The sequence below is a fragment of the Diaporthe batatas genome, assembly GCF_019321695.1.
Source record: "Diaporthe batatas strain CRI 302-4 chromosome Unknown Contig00013, whole genome shotgun sequence".
Lineage (NCBI taxonomy): Eukaryota > Fungi > Ascomycota > Sordariomycetes > Diaporthales > Diaporthaceae > Diaporthe > Diaporthe batatas.
Window position 1 is genome coordinate 1,744,413 of NW_025408560.1, and position 23,771 is coordinate 1,768,183.

At 53.2% G+C, this 23,771-nt stretch overlaps 4 protein-coding genes across 4 annotated transcripts; 2 read left to right on the forward strand and 2 right to left on the reverse strand.

The window, feature by feature from the left end:
• Nucleotides 1-582: 582 nt before the first annotated feature.
• Nucleotides 583-2,286, reverse strand: KVR01_010139 (uncharacterized protein; the record flags this gene model as incomplete). Its single annotated transcript, XM_044786847.1, has 5 exons — nt 583-844; nt 907-1,304; nt 1,361-1,752; nt 1,815-2,082; nt 2,149-2,286. 5 exons carry the CDS (start codon nt 2,284-2,286, stop codon nt 583-585), a joined length of 1,458 nt encoding a protein of 485 aa, XP_044640298.1.
• Nucleotides 2,287-3,528: 1,242 nt separating this feature from the next.
• KVR01_010517 (uncharacterized protein) lies at nt 3,529-11,637 on the forward strand (the record flags this gene model as incomplete). The annotated part of the gene is made up of 5 exons (XM_044784516.1): nt 3,529-3,731; nt 3,792-4,208; nt 4,282-10,612; nt 10,677-10,852; nt 10,908-11,637. The coding sequence occupies 5 exons, from the start codon at nt 3,529-3,531 to the stop codon at nt 11,536-11,538; spliced, it is 7,758 nt and encodes a 2,585-aa protein (XP_044640676.1). The 3' UTR covers nt 11,539-11,637.
• A 2,285-nt stretch (nt 11,638-13,922) lies between these two features.
• Nucleotides 13,923-15,187, reverse strand: KVR01_010434 (uncharacterized protein). The gene has a single exon (XM_044787809.1). It carries the CDS (start codon nt 15,040-15,042, stop codon nt 14,149-14,151), a length of 894 nt encoding a protein of 297 aa, XP_044640593.1. The 5' UTR covers nt 15,043-15,187; the 3' UTR covers nt 13,923-14,148.
• A 155-nt stretch (nt 15,188-15,342) lies between these two features.
• KVR01_010508 (uncharacterized protein) lies at nt 15,343-16,620 on the forward strand. Its single transcript, XM_044793968.1, has one exon. The coding sequence runs from the start codon at nt 15,844-15,846 to the stop codon at nt 16,402-16,404; it is 561 nt and encodes a 186-aa protein (XP_044640667.1). The 5' UTR covers nt 15,343-15,843; the 3' UTR covers nt 16,405-16,620.
• Nucleotides 16,621-23,771: the final 7,151 nt, after the last annotated feature.

The window sequence follows — 23,771 nt, forward strand, 5'->3', positions numbered from 1 at the left end:
TGATATCTGACACGTGCTCCACTAACCCGGGGTAAACAGACCCGTGAGGGTTTAGTTCACGGCTTCTTTGAACGAATTTAGTCCGTGGCTGACGCGTATTTCGAGACTGGGCTGACTCGCCCAGGAGTGGACCAAGTCGATGGGACGTATTGTGCCCCATGGTTCGGGAAGTTTTTAACCATTCCTGCGCCTGCACCGATGCACGTGTCTTATTTTCTTCCCTCGTGGTTCGCTGTGAAATCGAACATCACTTATGGGGTAGACAAGGTCCGACTGCACGTGGCAAACACAACCACGGCCCAGCACGCATTCCAAGAGTACCAGGCACCTTCAATCACATTTTGGATCGCCTTGAATCGTGATGAGACCCACACATGATAGAAGTCTTGTAGCCTGTTGAGATATTATCACGGTACGTGGTGAAAGTAAATGTCGGAAAATGAAGACCAGATGTCAAATGCAGGCGAACCGAATTTGTATCCACTACTAGTGTGGCCAGTTCATGTCTTCAGGATTTCCACCAAGCTTCAAGTGCGCTTATACTAATTACTCTAGAAGAGGAACTATGCTAGCTAAAAGTAATTACAAAAGTGGTTGATACCATCTGAACACATTTTCGGGATCATATTTGTGTTTCAAGCCCCTTAACTTCTCCAAACGCCATGGCTCGTAACCGTATAGCGCTTCTGGGGGATCCTGCATTGTAGATGTGGTGTTCCCATAGTTGACGTATTGTTGAAGACGACCGTAGCCAGATACCTCAATGAATTGCCTCTTCCACTTATCAAGGTGCCCTTCGAAAGCATCACGATCTTCAAGACTGAGAGGTGTGGCTGTCATCATCCTATAAAAAGTAGGTATTTTATCAGCTTGGAAATCCCCCACCGATTCTTCAGAACAACTTACAAGAAATGGTTCGTGCCCCATCTCCAGGGAAACGCTGTTGAGTCTGCTGGAAATTGACGTGTCCGATGGTGCGGCAGACACTCGAACATGGCGCCGAAAAGTCCCTTCCCTGCCCATTTCTCATTCATTTCCTTGAGGCTGTGGAAGAATGCATTGGTCGTCGGAAGATCGAACTTTTCCACACTCACGGCTCCCATCATTGCGTATCGCTTCCTTGCCCAAAGCTCGGGCTTGCTCAACAATTTGTTCTGGCCATTGTAAGTTGTCCAGGGGAGCTCTGACCATGTAGTCTTGATCTTGCCACTGCTTTCCACAGGGCCCAAAGCTTCAAACTTCTCCACCCACTCATCCGCAGCTGACTCCTCACCTGACCAGACGAGGTTGATGAGAATAAGATTCTACGGTATGTAAGCAAGTCTGTTGCACAGACTTAGAAACATAGGGTGCACTGTACCTTGAGTCCTGACTTGTTTTGTCTGTTCCATAGGATGAAGATGGCAAGCTCTGGTGGCATGACCTCGTGTACCTCGTTCAACTTAGAGAAAAGATCATCGCATTGGTCGAGCCCAAAATCCAAGTCCCAGCTGTAATGGATCCCGCCGTGTGCTTCAGGATATACCTGAAAAGTTGCCTCGACGGCTATTCCAAAATTGTGCCCGGCACCACGTATCGCCCAGAATAGATCGGGATGCGATTCCTTGGATACGTTGATGACGGAGCCATCGGCGAGCACGAGTCTGCAAGATATCATGCTATCGTGCAACAGACCATACTTGCCTTGAAGCCTGCCAAGGCCGCCGCCAAAGGAAACGCCGATCAACCCAGTCGTGGGGCAGGAACCGACATCTGTCGATTGTTCAGTCTAAAAGGAGAACGCAAACTAACTATAGCAGGCAGATGAAACTCACTGACTTCCATTCCCCGGCTCTCCAAGAAGCGAACGAATTCATCTGTGAGAATACCACCGCCAACTGTTGCCTGCATCGTCTCATCGTTGAAAGAAATGCTATTCAGAGAACGCATATCCAATAAGATGCCATCCTTGAGATGTCGCATTGTCGTCGAAACACAATGATGGCCTGCTCTTGTCGCAAAGGGGAGCCCATTGGCTTTGGCATATCTTATTGTCTTGACTACATCATCCTCACAGGCAGGGCGAACAGCTAGTAAGTATGTCTAAATTGTCAGCGCTCTGTTCGGCTTTGTAAAATGGAAGAGTTCTCGCAGAAGAGATCAACTCACTGGTCGCTCATACTGGGTGAAGCGTAAGTTCGAGTGATGGAATTCATCAGATGCGGGCACAGAAACAACGGCCCCAGAGGACAGTTGGGGCGTCAGTTCAGACTGGAACCGGATAGACTGAGCTTCACAGTCAGCCATGACGATTTCTCCTTGTCCGTTCGAAGACTCAGATGGTAGATAGTGTGTCCGTTTTCTTTTTCTCTTTTTCCCCTCAGGAAGCTTCAGGATTTACTGGAAGACGCTTTCTAGGCCGACCTTTAAGGCCCATTTTGCTGACTCAATTTAACATGTACATGGGAAAGTGACTATCTCCTCGCTCTCGGGGACCTGGGAAATCCTGCTGGTGCTAGTGCACGACAGTTTACGCGTCAGGCCGGGGTTCTCCGGTTGATAATCAGAAGACCCACCAAATAGTTCGTCGATTCAGCATGAGTAAGTACGTACGTGAAAACAAGAGCAATATGGTTTGCGAAAATGAGGCTCTACTGATTACCGACTGGTCTTTCTTCCTCAAGACACCATCCCGTGCCCAAAGTATTGGTTCTCCGTCAATGTGCGGGTTGATGGTGCGGGTCCAAAGAGAGAAGTGCCCACACTCAACGATCCGTTTCGAGTATGTGAACCGTCCTAATGCTTGACTCAGCCCAACCCGAGAGGCCCACACGATGAAGCAGTTCTTTCGCTTTTCCAGTATAGTTCAGCAAACAAGCACAGTATCCACCTTCGCTTCGAGCGGTTTTACAGGGATGATCAATTCGGGACACTCGTACATATCGCTTCTAGAAGATATTGTAGCTCATTATAGCCGAAGAATCAATGTCTATCAAGGCAAGGGGCTTCGTTAAGGCGCTCTAACTTGGTGGAGACGGGGCCATCTGTGATTGCGGTTGATCAAGGACTCTTGTGTCGTGAAGCAGGCAAAATTGGGCAAGGATATCTGCCACACTCCCATCCAATGCAAAACATTGGGAGAAAGGGGGGCCTGGTCGCCTGCTCTGTCTCTGGAGGCAAGAATGATATATTACTGGGCGGTCGGTCGACCTTGCTCACCTCCAGTGTCCCTTAGATCTCATCACTTCTCACACTCAACACCTTCCTCTTATTAATCTACTTTCTAGTCAACGGCGCCGTCAAGACGGTGCTCCTTAGTGTTGTCTGTGCGTCACAAGGCTGAACCCACGTGCAACTATCCACCGTTGTTGACATTGTATGTTCTTTGAACTCTGGCTCTTTCAGGGTGTACCACTGTATGAAGGCGCCCGCCGTATATGGCTTCGGACGTATACGGAATGCAGACGAGACCAGACCAGTTAATTTACTTTCACCCGCAGATACTCGGCTATCCATTTGCCGTAGCTTAACAGCCCCTAAGAATACAAAATGGGCAGCACATCGCCACTGTCACAACCGGTTGCCATCATTGGTATTGGCATCCGGGCTCCAGGTGATGGGTCAGACCCAGAGGCTTTCTGGAACATGCTGGTCGAGGGCCGCTCTGCGCGGTCTGAGATACCAAAAGACCGATACAACATCGATGGTTTCTACCATCCCAGCCCAGAGCGCCTCGGCAGCATACAGCCACGGTGAGCTTGAGAGAAATCATGACACACGGCATCCTCGACTCAATCTAAACGCGGTCACAGACATGCACACTTCCTGAAAGACGACTTCAAGGCATTTGACGCACCTTTCTTCTCCATCACACCAAAAGAAGCCAAGGCCATGGACCCCACGCACAGGCTACTGCTCGAAGCCACATATGAGGGTTTTGAGAACGCAGGACTCGCCCTCGACACAGTGGCGGGCACTCAGACCTCATGTTACATAGGCACCTTCACCGGTGATTTTCCTAATCTTCAGGCTCGCGACAATGAGGGCCCCTCCATCTACCACGCCACGGGTCTCTCGTCTTCCTTGGCCTCGAACAGACTGTCATGGTTCTATGACCTGAAAGGCCCCAGCATGACCATAGACACGGCGTGTTCGTCAAGTTTGACGGCGTTCCATCTCGGCTGCCAAAGCATCCGAGCAGGTGAAGCAGAAATGAGTGTTGTTGCCGGGTAAGAGCCAGAATACCCCAAAACTCTACCGTACTTAGCAGCGGACGACCGAGCTTACACCAACATTTCCCAGAGCGAACCTGATGTTCGGCCCCGACATGTCAATATTGCTTGGCGCAGCCAAGATCCTCTCCCCGGACGGGAAGTCAAAAATGTGGGACGCCAATGCCAACGGCTTCTCCCGCGGCGAAGGTTTCGGCGTGCTCATACTCAAGTCCCTGGACGCAGCCATCCGCGACGGTGACACAATCAGGAGTGTAGTTATCGCCAGCGCCGCTAACGAAGATGGCCGCACACCGGGCATCTCACTGCCAAGCAGCGAGGCGCAGCAGACTCTGATCCGCACTGCTTACCAGCAGGCTGGTGTCGACCCGGCCGATACAGGCTACGTTGAGGCCCATGGTACCGGTACACAGGCTGGCGACCCCCTGGAAGCGAAAGCAATTTTGGCGACCATTGGCAAGAATCGGTCAAGCGAACTATTTGTGGGCAGCGTCAAGACAAATATCGGCCATCTTGAGGGTGCGGCCGGCGTGGCTGGTGTCATCAAGGCAGCTCTTATCGTGGAAAGAGGGATAATACCGCCTAACTTGTGGTTTGAGAAGTTGAACCCTCAAATCGACCTCCCCGAGAATGTCAAAATTCCCACCGAGGCTACGCCATGGTCGAACCCGGGCCCAAGAAGAGCGAGTATCAACTCTTTCGGGTTTGGAGGTGCTAATGCTCATGTCATTCTTGAAGAGCCCGCATCTTATCTACGAAGAGTAGGAAGGTTCGGCCGGACCTCTGCAACAAAGCAGCCCAAGTTGTCGTCTGCTGTGGGTGGCTTCAGCAGCAGTCTGAGTGATAGCAGTGCCAGCGACACTGTGGACAGCGACAGCGAGCAGAGCGATATCACAGATAGCACCCAAACAAGCATCACTGTGCTCACAGACGGATCTAATGAAGGCCCACACAACCCCAAGGTTTTTGTCGTCTCCTCCAACGACAAGGAAGGAGTCCAGCGCAACGTGGAACGGCTTTCGTCCTACCTCGAAACCAAGGAACCTCTGAAGCTTGACAGAAGGTTCCTCAAGAGCCTCGCACATACACTCTCCAACAAGCGCACCGCGCTTCCGTGGAAGTCCTACGTCACTGCATCAACGGTATCAGAACTCCGCGAGCGTCTCGTCTCCGCCCTCTCCACACCGACACGCTCCTCAAGCACGTCGAATCCTCGCCTGGCCTTTGTGTTCACCGGCCAGGGAGCACAATGGTACGCCATGGGCAAGGGCCTGGAGGTGTTCCCGGCCTACAAGGCGAGCATGGACGCGTCGGAGAAGATGCTCCGCGACCTCGGGTGCCCCTGGAGCCTCTCTGAGGAGCTGTCCCGCCCTGAGGATGAGTGCAACCTCCGCAGGACGGACTATAGCCAGCCTGCGTGCACGGCTGTGCAGATCGCCCTCACTGATCTTCTCGGCCACTGGGGGATCCAGCCTGTTGCGGTGGTGGGACACTCCAGCGGCGAGGTCGCCGCCGCGTACGCCGCGGGTCTGATCAGTCACGAGGCCGGTATGAAGGTTGCCTGGCTGCGCGGCCAGATCTCCAGGACTGTTGCGCAGAAAGGGAACGGGGGCGGGATGCTGGCAGTCAGTGCTAGCGGGGAGTCTCTCAGGGCCAGGCTCGAGTCGCTGACGCAGGGGCGTGCCATCGTCGGCTGCCTCAACAGCCCCAAGGCATGCACCGTGTCTGGCGACGCAGCTGCCGTAGACGAGTTGCAAGAGATCCTTAAGGAGGATCAGGTGCCTTGCACGCGGCTTCCGATGGACGTCGCCTACCACTCGTTCCATATGGAGAGCGTCAGGGAGCAGTACGAGGCTGCGCTGGCAGGCATACCTCACGTCCCTTCGAAGCAGACGATCCCCATGTTCTCTTCCATCACTGGAGCTTTGGTGATGCCCGAAGAGATGTCTCCGAACTACTGGGTGGAGAACCTGGTGCGACCCGTCAACTTCGCCGGTGCCATGGAGGCACTTCTGAACCATGTCGACGGCGAGGTTACGAAGTCACACGATCGACGAGCCTTCGCGGACATCTTTCTCGAGCTAGGTCCCCACTCAGCCCTCCGAAGCTATGTGCTCGACGTTTTCAAGAAGGCAGAAGGAAAATTCACGGACCTCTCATACGAGACAATGCTGCGTCGGAAATTCGACGGCGGCGAGACTGCCCTGCAGGCCATGGGCAATCTCTGGACCAAAGGCTATCGCCTCGACCTCAGCCTCGTGAACGGAACCCCTCCCACGCAAACCCAGATGCTTGTCGATCTGCCGCCATATGCCTGGAATCACAGCCTCACCTTCTGGGACGAGTCTCACTTGTCGAAGGCATACCGTCTCCGGCCCAAGCCGAGACTGGATCTCCTCGGCAGCCGTGTTGCTGGTGTGCCTGACCCCACGTGGCGAAATTTCATCCGCTGCTCAGAGAACCCGTGGGTCCGCGAGCACAAGGTCCAGGGCAACATCCTCTACCCCGGGGCCGGCATGCTCGTCATGGCCATAGAAGCCTCCAAGCAGCTCGCCGAGGACCAGCACGGAGAGCACGAGGCCATTTTTGGCTACGAGCTACGGGATGTGGATGTCGTCGCTGCGCTGCGGGTGCCTGACACGGAGAAGGGGATCGAGGTGATGGTCCAGCTGCACCCGCGTCGCACGGGAACCAGAGCTGCGCCTTCTGCGGCCTTGAACGAGTTCAGCGTTTCCTCATGGTCTGAGGATGGCCAAGAGTGGACAGTCCATGCCCGAGGACTGGTATCTGTCACATTACAGTCCTCACTGACACCTGCCATGCAGCAACAACTCCAACTAGAGAACGATTTGAGAAAGGAGGCCTTTGAGACCGCCAAGGTCGCATGCCAGAAGCCGGCCAGAAACTTCTTATATGACAACGTTGAGACCATCGGAATGGTGTACGGACCCACCTTCCGAAACGTCAAGGAGCTTTGGGCGGGTAAGAACTCCAGCTATGGAGTTATCACCGTCCCAGACACGAAGGCCGTCATGCCCGAAGAGTTTGAGTATCCCTGTGTTGTGCACCCGGCCACTTTGGACTCGGTCCTGCATCTTCTTTTCCCCTCTATCAGCGGCGACGAGCAGTCCCTCTCCGAGGCCGTGGTCCCTGTCTCATTCGATCGTGTCTTCGTTTCCGCCGGACTGCCCACTATTCCTGGCTCGGCTCTGTATGGCATCTCAACAGCCAAGAAGGTCGGCTACACGACCTGGACATCAGACATCACCATCAGCGACGAGTCTCATTCAGCCCCTCTCATTGTGATGGAAGGCCTCGGTCTCGCCTCAGTAGGCGGTAACACGGACAACAGTGATGAGAGCCTAGACACGCGTGCCTCGTGTTTCGAACAGGTGTGGCGGGAGGATGTCGACTTGCTGGCGCCCGAGCACGTCAAAGAGATCGTGTACCGCAGGACGACCCCCAACGCGGACGATGAGTCTGTGCTTGACCTGCTGGAGTACGTCTGTCTGGTGTACATTCACCGCTGCCTGGACTGGTTGAAGACCCCCGAGGGCCTGCAACACAAACCAACCGACGGGTTCTGGAAGCTGTATATCGAGTGGATGGAGGACTGCAAGAGAGCCTTCCCCCCACTGGAGCCCGACACCAAGGCAGTAGAGTCGAGGCTCGAGTCCGCCAGGAAGAGGATCGCCCTCAGCGACAGCGGCGACATCACGGTCCAGATGGTCGACCGCATCGGCGAGAACCTCAGCAACATCTTCACGCGCAAGGTGGAGCCCCTCCAGGTGATGACCGAGGGCGACCTGCTGTACACATTCTACCGCGGGGCCTTTGGCACATCCTTCAACACCAACGTTGCCGAATACGTCGGGCTCATCGCCGACAAGACGCCCGGGCTGGAAATCCTCGAGATCGGCGCGGGGACGGGCGGGACCACATACCACGTGCTGGAGCGCCTGCGCAACAGCGACGGGACGTCCAAGGCCAGGCGGTACTTCTTCACGGACATCTCGCCCGGCTTCCTCGCCAAGGCGCAGGAGCGCTTCCGCAGGGACGAGAGGATCATGGAGTTCGGCACGTGCAACATAGAGAACGACCCCCTCGCGCAGGGCTTCCAGCCCGAGTCGTTCGACCTCATCGTCTGCGCGAATGTCCTGCACGCCACCAAGAGCATCCAGGAGACACTGGCGCACTGCCTCTCCCTGCTCAAGCCCGGGGGCAGGCTCGTGCTGTCCGAGGTCACCATCAAGCGCATCTTCTCGGGCTTCATCATGGGCCCGCTGCCCGGCTGGTGGCTGGGAGAAGACGACGGCAGGAAGGGCGGGCCCCTGCTCGACGTGGCTGAGTGGGACGCAGCGCTGAACAAGGCTGGATTCTCGGGCGTTGACATGGACGTGCGTGGGGATCGTGAGACGTCCAACGAGCCTGTCTCGTTGATCGTGTCGTCGAAACCTGCCACGGCCAGGCCACAGCCTGCTTCCAAGTACGTGATCGTCCACACGGGCACTGCCGGGTCAAAGGGCCTCGCAGGAGCAATCCGGTCTGTATTCCACAGTGTTGGCCTGGACATAACCACCGCCGCATGGGATTCTTTTGCCGACAAAGACCTTGCGGACAGGTACACCCTGTGCCTGGCAGAGTGGGAGTCTCCAGTCCTCGCCAGCCTCACAGACGAGGACTGGGACAGGATCCACCGAGTCGTCCGCGGGTCCGCCGGCACCCTCTGGATCACCGGCGGAGCAGCCATGGAGTGTACACACCCCATGCAGTCCCTGATGGTCGGCCTGTCCCGGGCCATCCGCAACGAGGACGCAGGAAGCCGCCTGGCCACGCTGGACATCGAACCGGCCGAGTCTCTCGCGGGCAGCAGCAGCAGCAGCACTGCCCTGGCCGAGGCCGCCCGGTCCATCCTGCGCGTCGCACAGGAGCACTCCCGCGCCGACGCCGCCCACGAGGACCACGAGTTCGCCTCCCGCGGCAGCACGGTCTACGTGCCGCGGGTCGAGCGCGCGCAGGCAGTCGACTCGGCCCTCCGGACGCACGAGGCCAAGGGCGAGCCGCAGCCCGTGTCCCTGACGGGGTGCGGGCGGCCGCTGAAGCTGACCATCAAGACGCCGGGCCTCCTGGACACGTTCCGGTGGGTCGAGGACGAGACATACCACACGCCCCTGCAGGACGACTGGGTCGAGATCGAGGTCAGGGCCGTCGGGCTCAACTTCAAGGACGTCCTGGTCGCCCTGGGCAGCCTGGACGAGCGCAAGCTGGGCGTCGACGCCGCCGGCGTGGTCGCGCGGGTCGGGCGGGCCGTCACGGGCCTGAGGCCCGGCGACCGCGTCATGACCGCCACCTGCGACGCCTTCGCGACCCACGTGCGCTTCCCCGCCGCCGGCGCCATCGCGATGCCGGAGGGCATGTCCTTCGAGGACGCCGCGTCGATGCCGCTGGTCTTCCTGACGGCGTACTACGCGCTCGTGACGGCCGGCGGGCTCGCCCGGGGCGAGACCATCCTCATCCACGCCGCCGCGGGGGGCGTCGGCCAGGCGGCCATCATCCTTGCCCAGCAGATCGGCGCCGAGGTCTTCGCCACGGTCGGGTCCGACGAGAAGAGGCAGCTTGTCCGCGAGCAGTACGGCATCGCCGAGGACCACATCTTCAGCAGCCGCGACACGTCCTTCGCGAGGGGCGTCGTGCGCGCCACGGGCGGCAAGGGCGTCGACGTCGTGCTCAACTCGCTGGCGGGCGAGGCGCTGCGGGCGAGCTGGCACTGCCTCGCCAAGTTCGGGCGCTTCCTCGAGATCGGCAAGGCCGACCTGTTCGCCAACACGGGGCTGGACATGCGGCCGTTCCTCGACAACAAGAGCTACATCGGCGTCAACCTGCTCGACTTTGAGAACAACCCCACGCCGCGGGCCGTGAAGCTGTGGGGCGAGGTGGCCGCGCTCATCCGGGGCGGCAGCCTGAGGCCCGTGGCGCCGGTCCTCCAGTTCGCCATGGCGGACGTGGAGAAGGCGTTCCGCTTCATGCAGGCTGGCAGGCACACGGGCAAGGTTGTCGTGCGGGTTGATGCTGGCGATGTCGTGCCCGCGGTGCCTCGGACTCCGGAGGTGAAGGTGTCGGCCGGGGCGACATATGTCGTGGCTGGGCTTGGGGGCATCTGCAGGGAGATTGCGAGGTGGCTGGCGGAGAAGGGGGCGAGGGCGCTGGTGCTGCTTTCGAGATCTGCTGCGAGCGGCTCGGAGAACAGGGCCTTCGCCGAGGACCTGAGGAATGTCTATGGCACGGATGTTCGTGCGTTTGACTGCGATGTTGGTGATCGTGGTGCTCTGGAAGCAGTCCTTGAGAAATGCCGTGATATGCCTCCCATCAAGGGCTGTGTCACTGGTGCCATGGTCTTGGATGTGAGTATCCGGGTGTTGTGGCTTCACCCTTCCGTTGACAGACGAAGACTGACCACTTCCCTAGGACACACTATTCGACAAGATGACGGCGGATCACGTTCGCAAGACCGTCGGGCCCAAGGTTCATGGATCTTGGAACTTGCACGATCTCCTGCCCCGAGACCTGGATTTCTTCGTCATGCTAAGTTCCCTTGCTGGTGTTATGGGCCACCGCGGACAAGGCAACTACGGCTGTGGAAAGTAAGTACACTGCCGCTCCTCCGAGGCCTGACTCTGTGGTGCTAACCGCGAGCAGCATCTTCCAGGATTACTTCGCCTCCTACAGGCGGAGCCAGGGCCTCCGGGCCATGACCATCGACATCGGCTACCTCCTCTCGGTGGGCTTCGTCGCCGAGCACGACGAGTACGTGGACCACGTCAAGGCCATGGGCCTGAAGGTGATGCACAACAGCGACCTGCACGGCCTCCTCTCCATCGCCATGGCACAGCCTCACCACCCAGCCCAGATCATGTGCGGCCTCCCCCACAACGAGTCCTCCGACGCCTGGTACTGGATCGCCGACGACCGGTTCGCAGCCCTGCGGAACCAGCACCACTCCGGCGCCGGCCCCGACGCCGGCGGGGACGTCCCGCTGCGCGAGGAGCTGGGCCGCTGCGGCCGGGACGACCTGGCCGCCGCGACTGACCTGGTCACCCGGGCGCTTGCGGGCAGGCTCGCGCGGCTGATGATGATGCCCGAGGGCGACGTGGACGCGGGCAGGCCGCTGAGCGCGTACGGCGTCGACAGCCTGGTGGCGGTGGAGGTGCGCAACTGGGTCGCGCGCGAGACGGGCGTCGACGTCAGCGTGTTTGACCTCATGGCCAACGTCCCCATGCGGGCGCTGGCCGGGGACCTGGCGGGCAGGTGTAAGCTTTTGAAGCCGTGATGGGGTTTTGGAAGACGTTGATTTCTCAAGTCATGGGTCCTATGTGGCTTCTGTTTCGTTCTCTGATCATATTATGGGGCTTTTCACAACTTGGCCGACGATATAGATGTGTACCACGGTAGTGTATATAATTAATGCGAATAAATTGTGTTAGACAGACACGAATTCTATTGTCCCAGACGTAAAAACTTTTGTCCTCATCTGCGCCGAATGACCTACATATGCCGTGGGAGCAGCCCACGAAGCTGCCACAAACCAGGAAGGTGACTTGAATCTGGGGATTCTCGACGCCCATATAGACCCTCACAGGAACTTCTGCTCCTTGGGGTTATGAGATCCTTAGGTGAGAGCACTTGGGCCCGCCGCTCGTCAACAACGAGGATCCTCAGCAGCAGGACGTAAGGTCCACCTTGGTAGGCGATTTCACCAGCAAAGAAGCGGTTGCATGATCATTACATTTCCAACAGTGAAAGCGGCTGCTGGTAAGAATTCACGGACGCCACACGTAAGTCAGCCAGCATCTTCGAATAAATCCTGCGTCCCTAGGTATCTTCAACAACACCGTCCCTACCACCAAGACGCGGGAATAAAAGACGAGCGGGCGGGCACACCAGAGTTTCTCTAGGGACCCCCGCGGGGTGAGACATGCATTGAGTAATGATCTAAGCAGTTGACACAGAGACAGCTAGCGGTGGTACCCAATGGAGGCGATCCCGCCCACGCGAAGGAGAGAGCTGGGTGGGCGGAGGTCCCGCATGTGCGTGTTGTGTGTGGCCTCCACAAGACCGGCCACAGGGAGGGAGGGAGGGAGGGAGGGAGGGAGGCATTAGACTTGGACGGAAGAGAGTAGAGCTGCATACGAAGTGCAGCGCGGTGGAGATGGATAGGCCGGGCCCCGGCGATGTACCCCGTACGGTAAGTGAGTAAGTACTGCATACAACCCAAATGCTATGGCATGCGGGATGATGTGGTGGAGGGAGGGATCTGGTTGGGTCGTTCGGGACGGGGATGAATGGGATACTGTGTAGATTTGGCCTTCGTTCCTGTGCTGTTCCGCCATTTTCTTTTTACCAGGCTTGCCTGGCAAGTTGCAAGTTGCAAGCCTGCAAGCCATCCATGATGGATTGACTGATTCTCCGGAACCTTGGCCAAGATCCTGCGGTCGCCTGTCTGGCTTTGCTTTTTGTTTCGCTTTGCTTCTTGCCACTGTCCCCGAATCCCCGGGAGATGACATCTTCTCGATCCGAGATCGATCTGTGAGGTTTCTGCACTCTTGTCACCGACGTTGAACGGGTTGCTGACGAGATGAAACCTCTCCTTCTTGCAAACAAGTGGCCAGTGAGAGATGAGATCACTAATCGTCATCATCGCCCACCATCTATCTATCTGTCTGGCAGAGGCAGGTTGAACGGGACACAGGCCAGAAAGATGATGCACCGCCGTCGGCGCCGGCGTCGTCTCTGGCTAGGATCTATCTCTCTTGCAGGGTTCACTTCCCGAGCTTCATTTCTCCACGCACCGAGGGGGGAAAGGAAACACCCAGCCCTCGAGAGCCGAGTCCGCCGCGCCCAATAGCCCGAAGTCCATGGGGCCTCTCCAAGCCCCCCCCCCCTCCAAAGCCACCAGATGATGGATGGGCCATGGTGGGCGGGCGGGCGGCAGCCATTCTTGGACTGGGGAGGGCTGGCTGGGCTTGGCTGGCTGATCAGGTACACGCTGCGGTACGGTACGGCATGTATGTAGCACACAGACAGGTACATGGGTACAAGGGTACGTACCCTTTACGTAGACAGTAGTAGCGTGCTGTACCTGTCTCAGGTGAAGCAAGTGCCTGGAAGCCAGGGGCCCACCCATCTACCACCCATCAATCTGCCACTGTGCCAACCTGGATGTGCTGGGCACACCAGGCAACTTGATGAAGTCAGTTGCGTGGGAAATACTGCTGCCGCCTCCTCTTTTAGGCCTCTGCCTGTGTTGGGCGGGTGTGTGGGCGAGCTCACTGTTGCAGCAGGCGACCTTCTCTTGTCGGGTCTGTCGCCGATGACGTGCCTCTTCCGGCCAAAATCCCGTGCAGCAAAGCGACAACAGACCACCTCAACCATGCAAGTGCACAGTCGACCCAAATGTGTGCGCACCCTTGCGCACAAGTGTCGACTCCTTTGGCCTCACTGGGATTTGCTTAGAGTTCCCAGCCATGGTTGAGTAACTCAACGCTTAGCAACTAACTCATCTGACACAGAATCCGAGATTCGCGAGAGTTATGGCTCAGTCGTGCGCTGTCGCAGGCTACAATTTGAATCCAGCTAGCGGGAAAGACAGGCTAGGGCTGGTCCACCATCCTAGAAAAGCCGTTGTCTCTCTGTAGACTACTTCATCCAGTCACCTACAATGCGGACGTGGTATGTGATTCAGATGGATATTAAAGATATTAACTCTAGAGGCTGCCCTCCCTTATCCCGCTATTGCCATGGCAAGACAGTTTGTAATGTCCTCCACCCGCAGGTCTGAAAGTCTACTCATATGTTGCTCAAGCGCTCCGATGTTATCAATATCATGCCAACAGGTCAGACCAATATGCCCTCATCATGACCCCGTTGTCCGCCAATTACCCTACCATCCTCTATCTTCAACCAGCTGAGTGAACTTCAGCCTCTGATCTGAACAAGGCTGCAGCACCTCCTTCAAAATCGGAACCCACCATTTCTCATTCGTTTGGAACTTGTGGCAGAGCTTCATGGCAAAGGCATACTCGGCATACTCTGGGAAGAAGCCGCTCCTCTCCCAGTCAATAATACCCGTGATCTTTCCATCTTTGACCATGATATTTCGCGGAGAAAGATCCCCATGGGTCAGCACGAATTTCCCCGACGATTTGCGCCGCTCCTTCTCCAGCCACCGCGGCCATTTCCGATGCGCCAACCCGAAGAAGCCCACGGGTACCCGCTCAACACACCAGTTGTCAAAGGCCTCTTCATTGGGAAACGGCCCGCAGTATGTGGTAGGGAGGCGATCATACACGTTCCGCGTGGGCTTGTTGTCAACACGGCCGATATAAGGCTGTGTGCAGGCACGGATGCGAGCCATCTGCTCCTTTAGCTGCGCCACCATGCTGGACTTCTCAGCGTCACTGAGGTCATCCCAGACATCATAAAGAGGCACGCCCGGCACCAGGTCGCTGAGCATGGCGCACCCACATGGCCTGTCCGGGTCATCGGTGTATATGTCGTATAGGCCGTGCACTTTGGGGGCGAGCACACCATTTGTCGCGGCGTAATGCATCATCTCGGCCTCGGTGCGGTTGCTTCCTTTGGGGTTCTGACGGTCCGGTGCCATTATCTTGATGGCTACTGTCTCCCCTGATGGTTTCTGGTGCTTTATGACGCGTCGACCAAAATATTCGTAAATCTCGTCGCCATAGAGGGGCTCGGCATTGTGAATCGCGTCGGCGATTTCCAAGAGCTCTGAAGACTGAGCTGCCTCCTTTGTAGTGACCGTGTCGTCCATTGTGATATTTTGAGGTGATAAAAGTGCTTGATGAAGATTGTGACTTATCAGGACACTGTGAGTAAGTTGCAGCGTGTGTAGAAGGAGGCAGAGGATGGTAGCCAGCTATCTCCTTACTTCTTGTAACGGTTGTCGCGATCCCCAGATAGCTGCTTGACGCCTGCGAGCCCAGAGAGTTCGTTAGCAAGGTGGCCCGTGCTTCTCGGCGGCTAATAAGATTAGTCCCCATAATTCCAAGCCTCGGATGGGAAGACAACCTTGGAAGTGAAGCGCGAAATCCATGCCTAGGGTAATGCAGCTGTTGGTTCTTGAGCAACGTCCATAGCCTATACTTTGGATTCTGGCGCCGGGCTCAAGGAAATCCGCCGTTTCTGACATGATATGAAGCACTGTTGGTATTGATGTGCCACTCAATGAGTCTTGTGTCACGCAGTCGCGCGGTAAACCACATGCGACCGAAAAAGACGACCTGGTGATGGTGCCCGGATGCCATTGCTATTCCCGGCACGGCGGGTTGTACGCTCGACAGGCGCAATCTAGGTGTTGTGACTTGTCATCCACAATATAATGGTGTTGCTGTCTACCTGGGTATGCTTTCCATGTGGCACAGCATCAATATTTATTAACGGGCTTCGTTCCTCTCTCTCCCACTGATATCAATCAACATCAACACCTCAGTTTCATTTCTTCGCATCATTTGTGAAATATACTACCATCTTCCACTTGAATATCACATTCACACGTCGTGTTCCACGCCTGGACAATAACATCGGTATATATTATCTGTTCCAATTTCTCAACATGGCCGAGCTTATTCCCAATGGTCTGCTTCGTCCGGAGGACCGACGCATCCTCCACCGAATCGCCTTTGAGGGCGAAGACACAGCTCACTGGGCATTGTTCCTTCCTGAGGCCGCTGGCGGCGTCAGTGGTCTCCTGGTGCACGTTGGTATCCTCAAAGGAAAAAGTGGCGCCAAGCAGAACCGTCAACTGCGGAGCGAAATCATCAACCTTTCAAGCACCTCGGCGCAGTGCGCCTTTCCAATCGCCAACACATACGTCAGCGAATATCAGCTCATGCGAGCTGCCCAAACGGTCTTTGACCGCAAGGAATACCGGACCTTGACAAACAACTGCCAACACTTTTGCATCGATGTTATCACTGAGCTCAATCAAATCTGGCCAGAGTGTGTCACGGCCCAAGCCGTGAAAGATGTCGCAACTCGAGGCACTATTTTTACCAAGACAACTCGTTTCCTGAAGATGGATCGCTTGATAGAGGCTAGGAACAAGTGGAAGTCCAGGACTAAACAGGCCCCGAGCCCTGTCCCTCGAACGTTCACTCGCATATCTATCAAGTGAAGTTTGAGACTGTTGAATCTAGGTAGACTAGCATGCCACACATGAGCCATATCTTTTTGTGTGACTTGGAGGTTTATACCTGAGAGTAGAGCATGAGTGGCACAGTGTGGCCATGTGCCCCCTGTGGAATAATGGGCATGGATGATTAGAGTATTTGCAGGCCAATGAATATTTATAGCGGAACTATGAAAGAACTAAGGAACTTAAAACTTCACACCTCCAAATGTCTGCCGGCTACCTAGGTAACTGTGTTCATGGGCTTGTGGGACATTTTGTATGTCAACAAGGGTTGGGGTTGTCCCTTTTAGCAGCACTTGAGCATTTGCAGCGACTTCTGTCGACGACTGAGACCTCGAAACTGCAAGGCCGTAGGTACTACACAGTATTTTCTTTTCTTGTGCTGCAGAGCCGCTGAATTGAGTGAATTGTTCTTTCCCCCCCTATGTGCTTCCGAGGGAGCTACTGCAGAACCGACGTGCTTGTAGCGTCGGAACACTTAGGTGCCCACACGACTCTCAACGTCCGAGGACGGCAAGCCGACACTCGTCCGACCGACTTGGTGCCCCTCCTTTCCAGCCCTCCTGAAGTCGCCCTTCTCACATCGGACGGCTCAAACCCATGACAAACCTAACCTTATAGGACCAACCCTCGCCCTCACCATTTCTGGTCTGGCGGCGGCCCGTTTTGCACAGATGAAATCGACGCTGTTTTCGTTGGGGGGGGGGGTTGTCATTGTCCAAGGCGGCTCAGCCCCACTGGCCCAAGCCATTCTCAGGCACAAGGGGCCCTGCTGAGCGCAGACACAAGCCCAGCCCAGCCACAGCATGATCAACTCTATTTCCAAAGGGCTCCCCGAGAGAGGGATCAACCGCCGGCCGAAGCTCTGCCGCTGCTGGGCCGCCGAGCTCTACACTAAGGTTACTAAAGAAGGGCCCAGCCGCGCCGCCTCGCTCGCTCCCTTTGCCCTTTCTTTCGCCCTCCCCTTTCGCACGGGCCGGCAAGTCATCCCTGTCGGGTCGTACCAGGGCGGTGGGTCCGCAACCATGTCCATTCATTCCCCGGGGGCCGGGAGTTGGGAAGGGCAGGGCAACTCAACCTCAACAGGCAGGGAGGGCGACTGACAAAGGCACCAGTGACAACAAGGGCTCGCCTCGCCTCTCTGAAGTTCCTTATTTTCCTAATTCGTTCACTGTGTAAACTTCGCAGCCTGGGATCCATCGAACCAGCAAGGGAAAGCGACATGGGGCCTGGCCTGGCCTGGCCTGGCTGGGAACAAAGCAGAGCGAGAGAGAGAGCCCCAACCCGCGGTAATCTGAAACAGACGTGACGGGGTAGCCACTATGAAACGCGAAACGAGAACAACGGCACCTTCCCAAGGTTCCAAAGGCCCGTCCGTGGAAGAGATTCGCCTCGGCGGATTTGCTTACGCTGACCAGAACCCAGGCCAGAGGAGTGGCTGTCGACCGTCGCCCCATTTTCCGAGCCGGGTGCCGTTATCATCGGGCCACCAATAATAAGTGCTCTGCCCTGGTGCGCCGAGTGCCGGGCGTAGGGCTGGCTGGCTCCCCCAACCGCCCTTAAACATGCCACTCACTCACTCACTGCCTAGGGCAAGTAGACAGACACCTACACCGAAAACTGCTTGTCCTACCTGCCTCTGCCTCTGCCTCTGCCTCTGCCTCTCTCACTCTCTCACCGTGGCTGCGCAAGGCTGCGGCAGGTTCATAATCTCACACGCACGCTGCGGCGGACGGCAAATCCGAGGTCGTAATCTGGAAGATCCGCAATTGAAACGGTGCCGCCGTGCGCTTGGAATGATCTCCCCCTCGCGCCAAACAACGTTGGGGCGGGGGGGCCCAGTGTGTGTTTGATTGCGGGTCGAGAGGGCTGTCACTGTGCCTGACTGACTCCGACTCCTATTTAATGTTTCCCCCGGCGAGCAAGGAGAATATTATTTTTCACCGACAGGCGGAAAACCTTATTCTTATTGTTTGTCCCTGGTCCGAAGATGATGGGCAAATGAGGCAATCAATCAGTGTTGAGTGCCCAGGTGTCACGCCTCCTCGGCTGCAGCGCCGCCTGACAGCCTCCCTCCCTGCTTGCTCCCCGGGCACATTAATACTGTGCTGTCGAGAGACGGGCAATGCAGCCACTGTAGATCAGCCGCCCCATTTTTTGCTTCATTGGGGATATAAGAGACCCTTCATATAGGACAGGCAGGCGTGGCAGGCGTGACAAGGCCTGGGCCTCTCTGCCCACAAGGGTGCCCGGCGCTGGGGGTTTACGTTTTGTTTGGGAAAAGGGCGGAGCAGAAGAGTGGGCCGATTTTTGATACTCGGTACTGTACATCCACTACATACCTGGTGCGTTATTCCAGCGGCCGCTATTGTACGTGTAGAAGGAGAGAGAGTTTGGAGCCGCCTTCAAACACCCGCGGCCCATTGGGGAGCCTGCCCCGCGGCAGTTGCCACGGTGGGGCGTGCAGAGGTGTAATTCCACCTGCTTCCTCTGCTGGGGAATGTGCGAGCCAGAGAGCTGCTTCCATCTGCATTGACGAGGCCGGGGGACCTTCCGTGGTTTGCTGCCATGCCACACTCATACTCACATTATGGGGGAGGGGACCGAGCTGGCTGACGGTTTCGTACCTGAGGGAGGAAGGGACGGGCTGGCAGCTCTCTCCCAGCCAGACGCAGGGGAACCGGCCAATAATCGCCAGCCAGGTCGGCGGGCGATGGCTGATGTCGGCGGCGGCTCACTCACCCACCGGACGGGCCTCCATCATGCGTTCTACAACGGCGTCGGTTCCCCCCTGGCAGGCAGGTACACAGACCCTACCCTACCCTTCCCCCCCCTCGAGCTCACATGCATCGAAAGGATGGCTGTAGGAGGGCACACACGGCACGCACAGATCAGGCGCACCGGGCTGGACGGACGGACGAACCAACGCACCGGCGAACTCTCCCCGCGGAAGCAAGCCTGGCCCAACCCGCCGGCATGTCGCTCGTGGCAAGGCAGGCAGGCAGGCAGGCAGGCAGGAACCATCATCACCAACCACACGGACTTGAGCCGGAGGAAAGGAAAAAGGAAGGGAGTGGCATTCACGAGGGCCGCCGGTCGGGGGAGGAGGGGGGCATGTGATTGATGGGAGCTGACTGACTGACTGCCTGACTGCCTGACTGCCAGAACTGCCTCCAGCACAATCGAGTCCTGCCCGGGCCCAAACCAGACTGCCCAGCGCCCACATGTGCACCCGCCTTGCCCGATGTGGGCGCACCTGGCAGCCTGGCAGGCCCACGGAACGTCGTCTGCATCGCCCGTCTCGTGCCAGCTGCTGTAGTCTATTGTATGTGTGTATGTACCTCCGTGGTCCACGTAGTACAGCACATAACGCAGGTGCGCGAGGTTAGGTGGTGGTGGTGGTGTGGTAATGTAGCGTCGTGTCCCGCCCGCCGTCGATCAACCATTGCCCCGACGGCGGCGCGCCGTGTACTGTAGGTACATACGTGCATGCATGCATGGATGGGGCGGTGGTACATCTGGTCTGGCCCGCGTGCATGTACCCCATACATTGGGGATGTGTTGGCGGGATGGGAAGGGTAGTTAGTAAGTGAGTTAGTCCCAGCTGAGATGGGTTACATAATACCCCAGGATGGGTGCTGGGCGTTGTTCTGTCATCGAGATGTGCTTGCTGTGTGCTGTGTGCTGTATGTATGTGCTCATCACACACTGCCGTGGCCAAATACATTTTACATACGCATGGCTTGTCTTGTTGTCTTTGCTTGACCTCACCTGACAACTTCACTGTCTAACTGTATCACACCGGACTGTCGACTTATTGTTCCCGATCGAGGATAGGGCGAGGGAGGAGAGACAGGCAGGCAGGCAGAGACACTTTGAGAGGAGCCAGACACACATCCGGACGGGGTAAGACATGCATTGCATGCACGCACATGCGCACGCCGTTCTCGATGGGAAAGGAGGCATGTCTCCGATCTAGCCCCAAACCCTCTCTCATCTCCCGGCGGGGATGGAGTGGTGTCAATTTGGATCTGGATGGATGCTGCTCGACTATTATAAATCTCGCCCTCTCCTGGGGCCCGGTAACTTGTCTAGCGGCAGGCCTGGACACGGCTGGGACAGATGCCCGGGTCGGCCGTCTCGGCCGACTGGCATGAGGTCGCAGGATTGCGGTACAAAAGCTGGCTGGCTAGCGTGGACGTTCGGGTCCTACTAGTCTGCTTCCATCCAAGGTTTGGACGGACCCAGTCCCTCCCACCACCCGGCCCAACATGCATGCACGCAAGTAGTTGTCCCTCGCCTTTCGCACTGGGCAGTGGGTGCGTATATGTGCTGTTTGTTGGTGATAGTCGCCGGCATATCAATGGGGTGTTCAAGCCGTGGTGGCAGAGAATACTTGCTGTATCGCATGCAGGTAGACCAAACGAAGTTGCGCAACACGACGACAGGCACGGGCCCGCCTCGAGAACTTTTGTCGTGTGCTCTGCAGCAGAGCCCAGGCAGGACTCGGTTCACATGTGCATCCGATGTTCCTGAGGGGAGCCAGACTCTCCCCCGGCTGCACATACGGGGTAATCTCAACCACCAGGACCCAAGGACAACCGGATTGAGCCTCCAGCATGAAGCATCAATAAGCACGGCGCCGCCCCCTCGGGACAGCCGCAGCACCCAGACAGCTGGGAAGCAGGCATGGGTGGGTATGTGTGTGCTGAGATGTGCGCCGTCAGCACCAGAAGAGAGTGAGTGCTGAGCAGCGATCGCCCGCCGGGGGGCGTGACTGGACTTGGGGGCCACGGTTCCTGTGTAGGGCTGAAAGTGAGGATTACATACGCTGACGCCCGGGTTTCTGTTCTGGTTTGTTCCGTCTTGCTTATAGATCATGGCCCTCCCTGCTTGTCACGCTTTCACATCGGTGAGCAGACGAGCTGTCAGTCAGTCAGGCAGTTGTTCTTGGGGACCCACCCACCGCGAAGGTCAGGCTGACTGGACGGGCCTGTCACTCACTGCCCTGCCCTGGGCGGCGGACCAGTCACGCCGGGGCCGTTCATGTCATGTCATGTCAGAACCCACCGGCCCGGGGAGGAAGAAGAGCTGGCGCCCGCCTACCCACCGAGCACCATATCCTAAGGGAGTAGTGGTAGTGGTAGTACATCTTAGAGGTTACTAGGTCGAATAGGGGAATAATTAGTATATAAAATAGTAAATATATTAATAATTATCATTACTTTCTTACTTACTTACTTAACTAACTAGTTAATTTATCTTAAAAAAAAACCCTTTTATTTATAATTATTTTATATACTAATTAAAATATTTTAAAATTAATTAATTACTAATCTAAAACTAATAATTACTTAATTATTATTAAATAATTAACTAATAGTTAGCTAATAAAGAATTCATTTAAAGTAAATTAAAATAATTAATATTAATTATAAAAATATTAATTATATATATAAACTTAAACACCTTCTATAAAAAGTTCTAAAACCTATTTATATAAACTAATTATATAAGCATATATTATAAAGTTATATAATAATATAAATTATTAATATATAAAAATATAACTTATAACTAATAAACCTTTATAATTAAAAATTTATTAATAATTTTATTTATTTATTTTATATAACTTAAAGGCTTTTATTTTATTTATTATTATAAAGATTTTATTTATATAAGTAAATTATATATATTTATAAACCTTATTTTATATACTATTATATAAGTATATTACTTATATAATATCTTATACTCCCTATAATTCTTATATTTATATAAAATTAACTTTTATAATTATTTATTTATTTATTTATTTATTTATTTATTTTTAGCTATATTTATTTTATTTATTATTATTTATTTATTTATTTATTTATTTATTTATTTATTTATTTATTTATTTATATATTAATATATCTTTTATATAGGGTATATTAACCCTTATTTTTAAACCTAGGTTATTATATATATATTAATTTGCTAGTAATATCCCTACTTTTATTTATATAGTGCAAATTATAATTAATTTATATACTTGCGTATATAGACAACTTATAATATATTATTTAAGCCCCTATATTTTTATTTATTTATTTTAAACCTACTAATTAATTATTTATTAAGGTTTAAATCCCTATATATATAATTATATAAATCCACTATATTATTAAATATATTAGCTATTTTAATTAATTTTTTATTAGGGATTAAATAGATTTTTAATTAAAAAATCAGCTATTTACTTTTTAGTAAATATATATAGTAAATTAACCTTATTTTTATTTATAGCCTACTTAATATAGTAATATATTAGGTCTATATACTTAGACTATTTATAAAATTTAGGGTTATTCGCTAATTTAATAATTAATTGGTTATCTAAAAATATAATAGGGGTAGGAATATTATACCTTAATTCTAATGTATTATTAAAATATGTATATAGATTATTTAAATAAATAGCTTCTCTAATACCCTCTTTTAACACTATATATTTAACCTTATAACTATTTAACGCTATAATCTTTTATAATTAAAAGTTTTAACTAATAATATTATTATTAGAAATATTATTATTTTAATATTAAAATTAAATAAGTTAAATATATAACCTATAATACTACACTTATTAGATAAGTTATTCACCTAATTAGTATCTATAAACCTTTTATTATAAAATTATTACCTAAATAATTATATATTAATCCTAAATCAAGGAATTTTAATAAATATTTAAATATATAATTTATAGTATTAAAATACTCTTTATTAAAGTTAAACATAAATTTTAAGCTATAATTAACGCTATATACTATATCGGGCCTAGTTTTAATACTAAATATAATAAAAACTTTATTCGTTTTAAAATTTAATTATTTCCTTTTAAAACTTATATCATTATTTTTATTTAATTTTAATCCTAGGATTTTAAATATTAAAACAGGCTTATAATTATTATTTATACTAATATTAAATTTATTTAAAAACTTATTAATATATATGGTTTGATTTATATATAACTGCTTATTTTTATAGTCAATTTATATATCGTTACCTAAAAACGACTTAAATAGCCCTATTTTTTCTATTTCGATATACTTATTTATTTTATTCTCTAATATAGATAATTTAGTATTATCTACGCTAATAATTAGTATATCGTCGACGTAGTATATAATTATTACTTTTAGCTCCTTATTTATATATACGCCTTTATTGTAAGGGTATATTTCAAACCCTAAACTAGTTAAAATACTAGTTAAATATTTATTCTATAGGCGTGGAGCTTGTTTTAAGCTATATAGGGCTTTATTTAATTTAGCCACCTTATTTTTATATTTCTT

Bases quoted from the DNA above. Each gene is read 5' to 3' on its own strand.
- KVR01_010434 (XM_044787809.1), bottom strand. From the start codon at position 15,042: ATGGACGACACGGTCACTACAAAGGAGGCAGCTCAGTCTTCAGAGCTC.
- KVR01_010508 (XM_044793968.1), top strand. From the start codon at position 15,844: ATGGCCGAGCTTATTCCCAATGGTCTGCTTCGTCCGGAGGACCGACGC.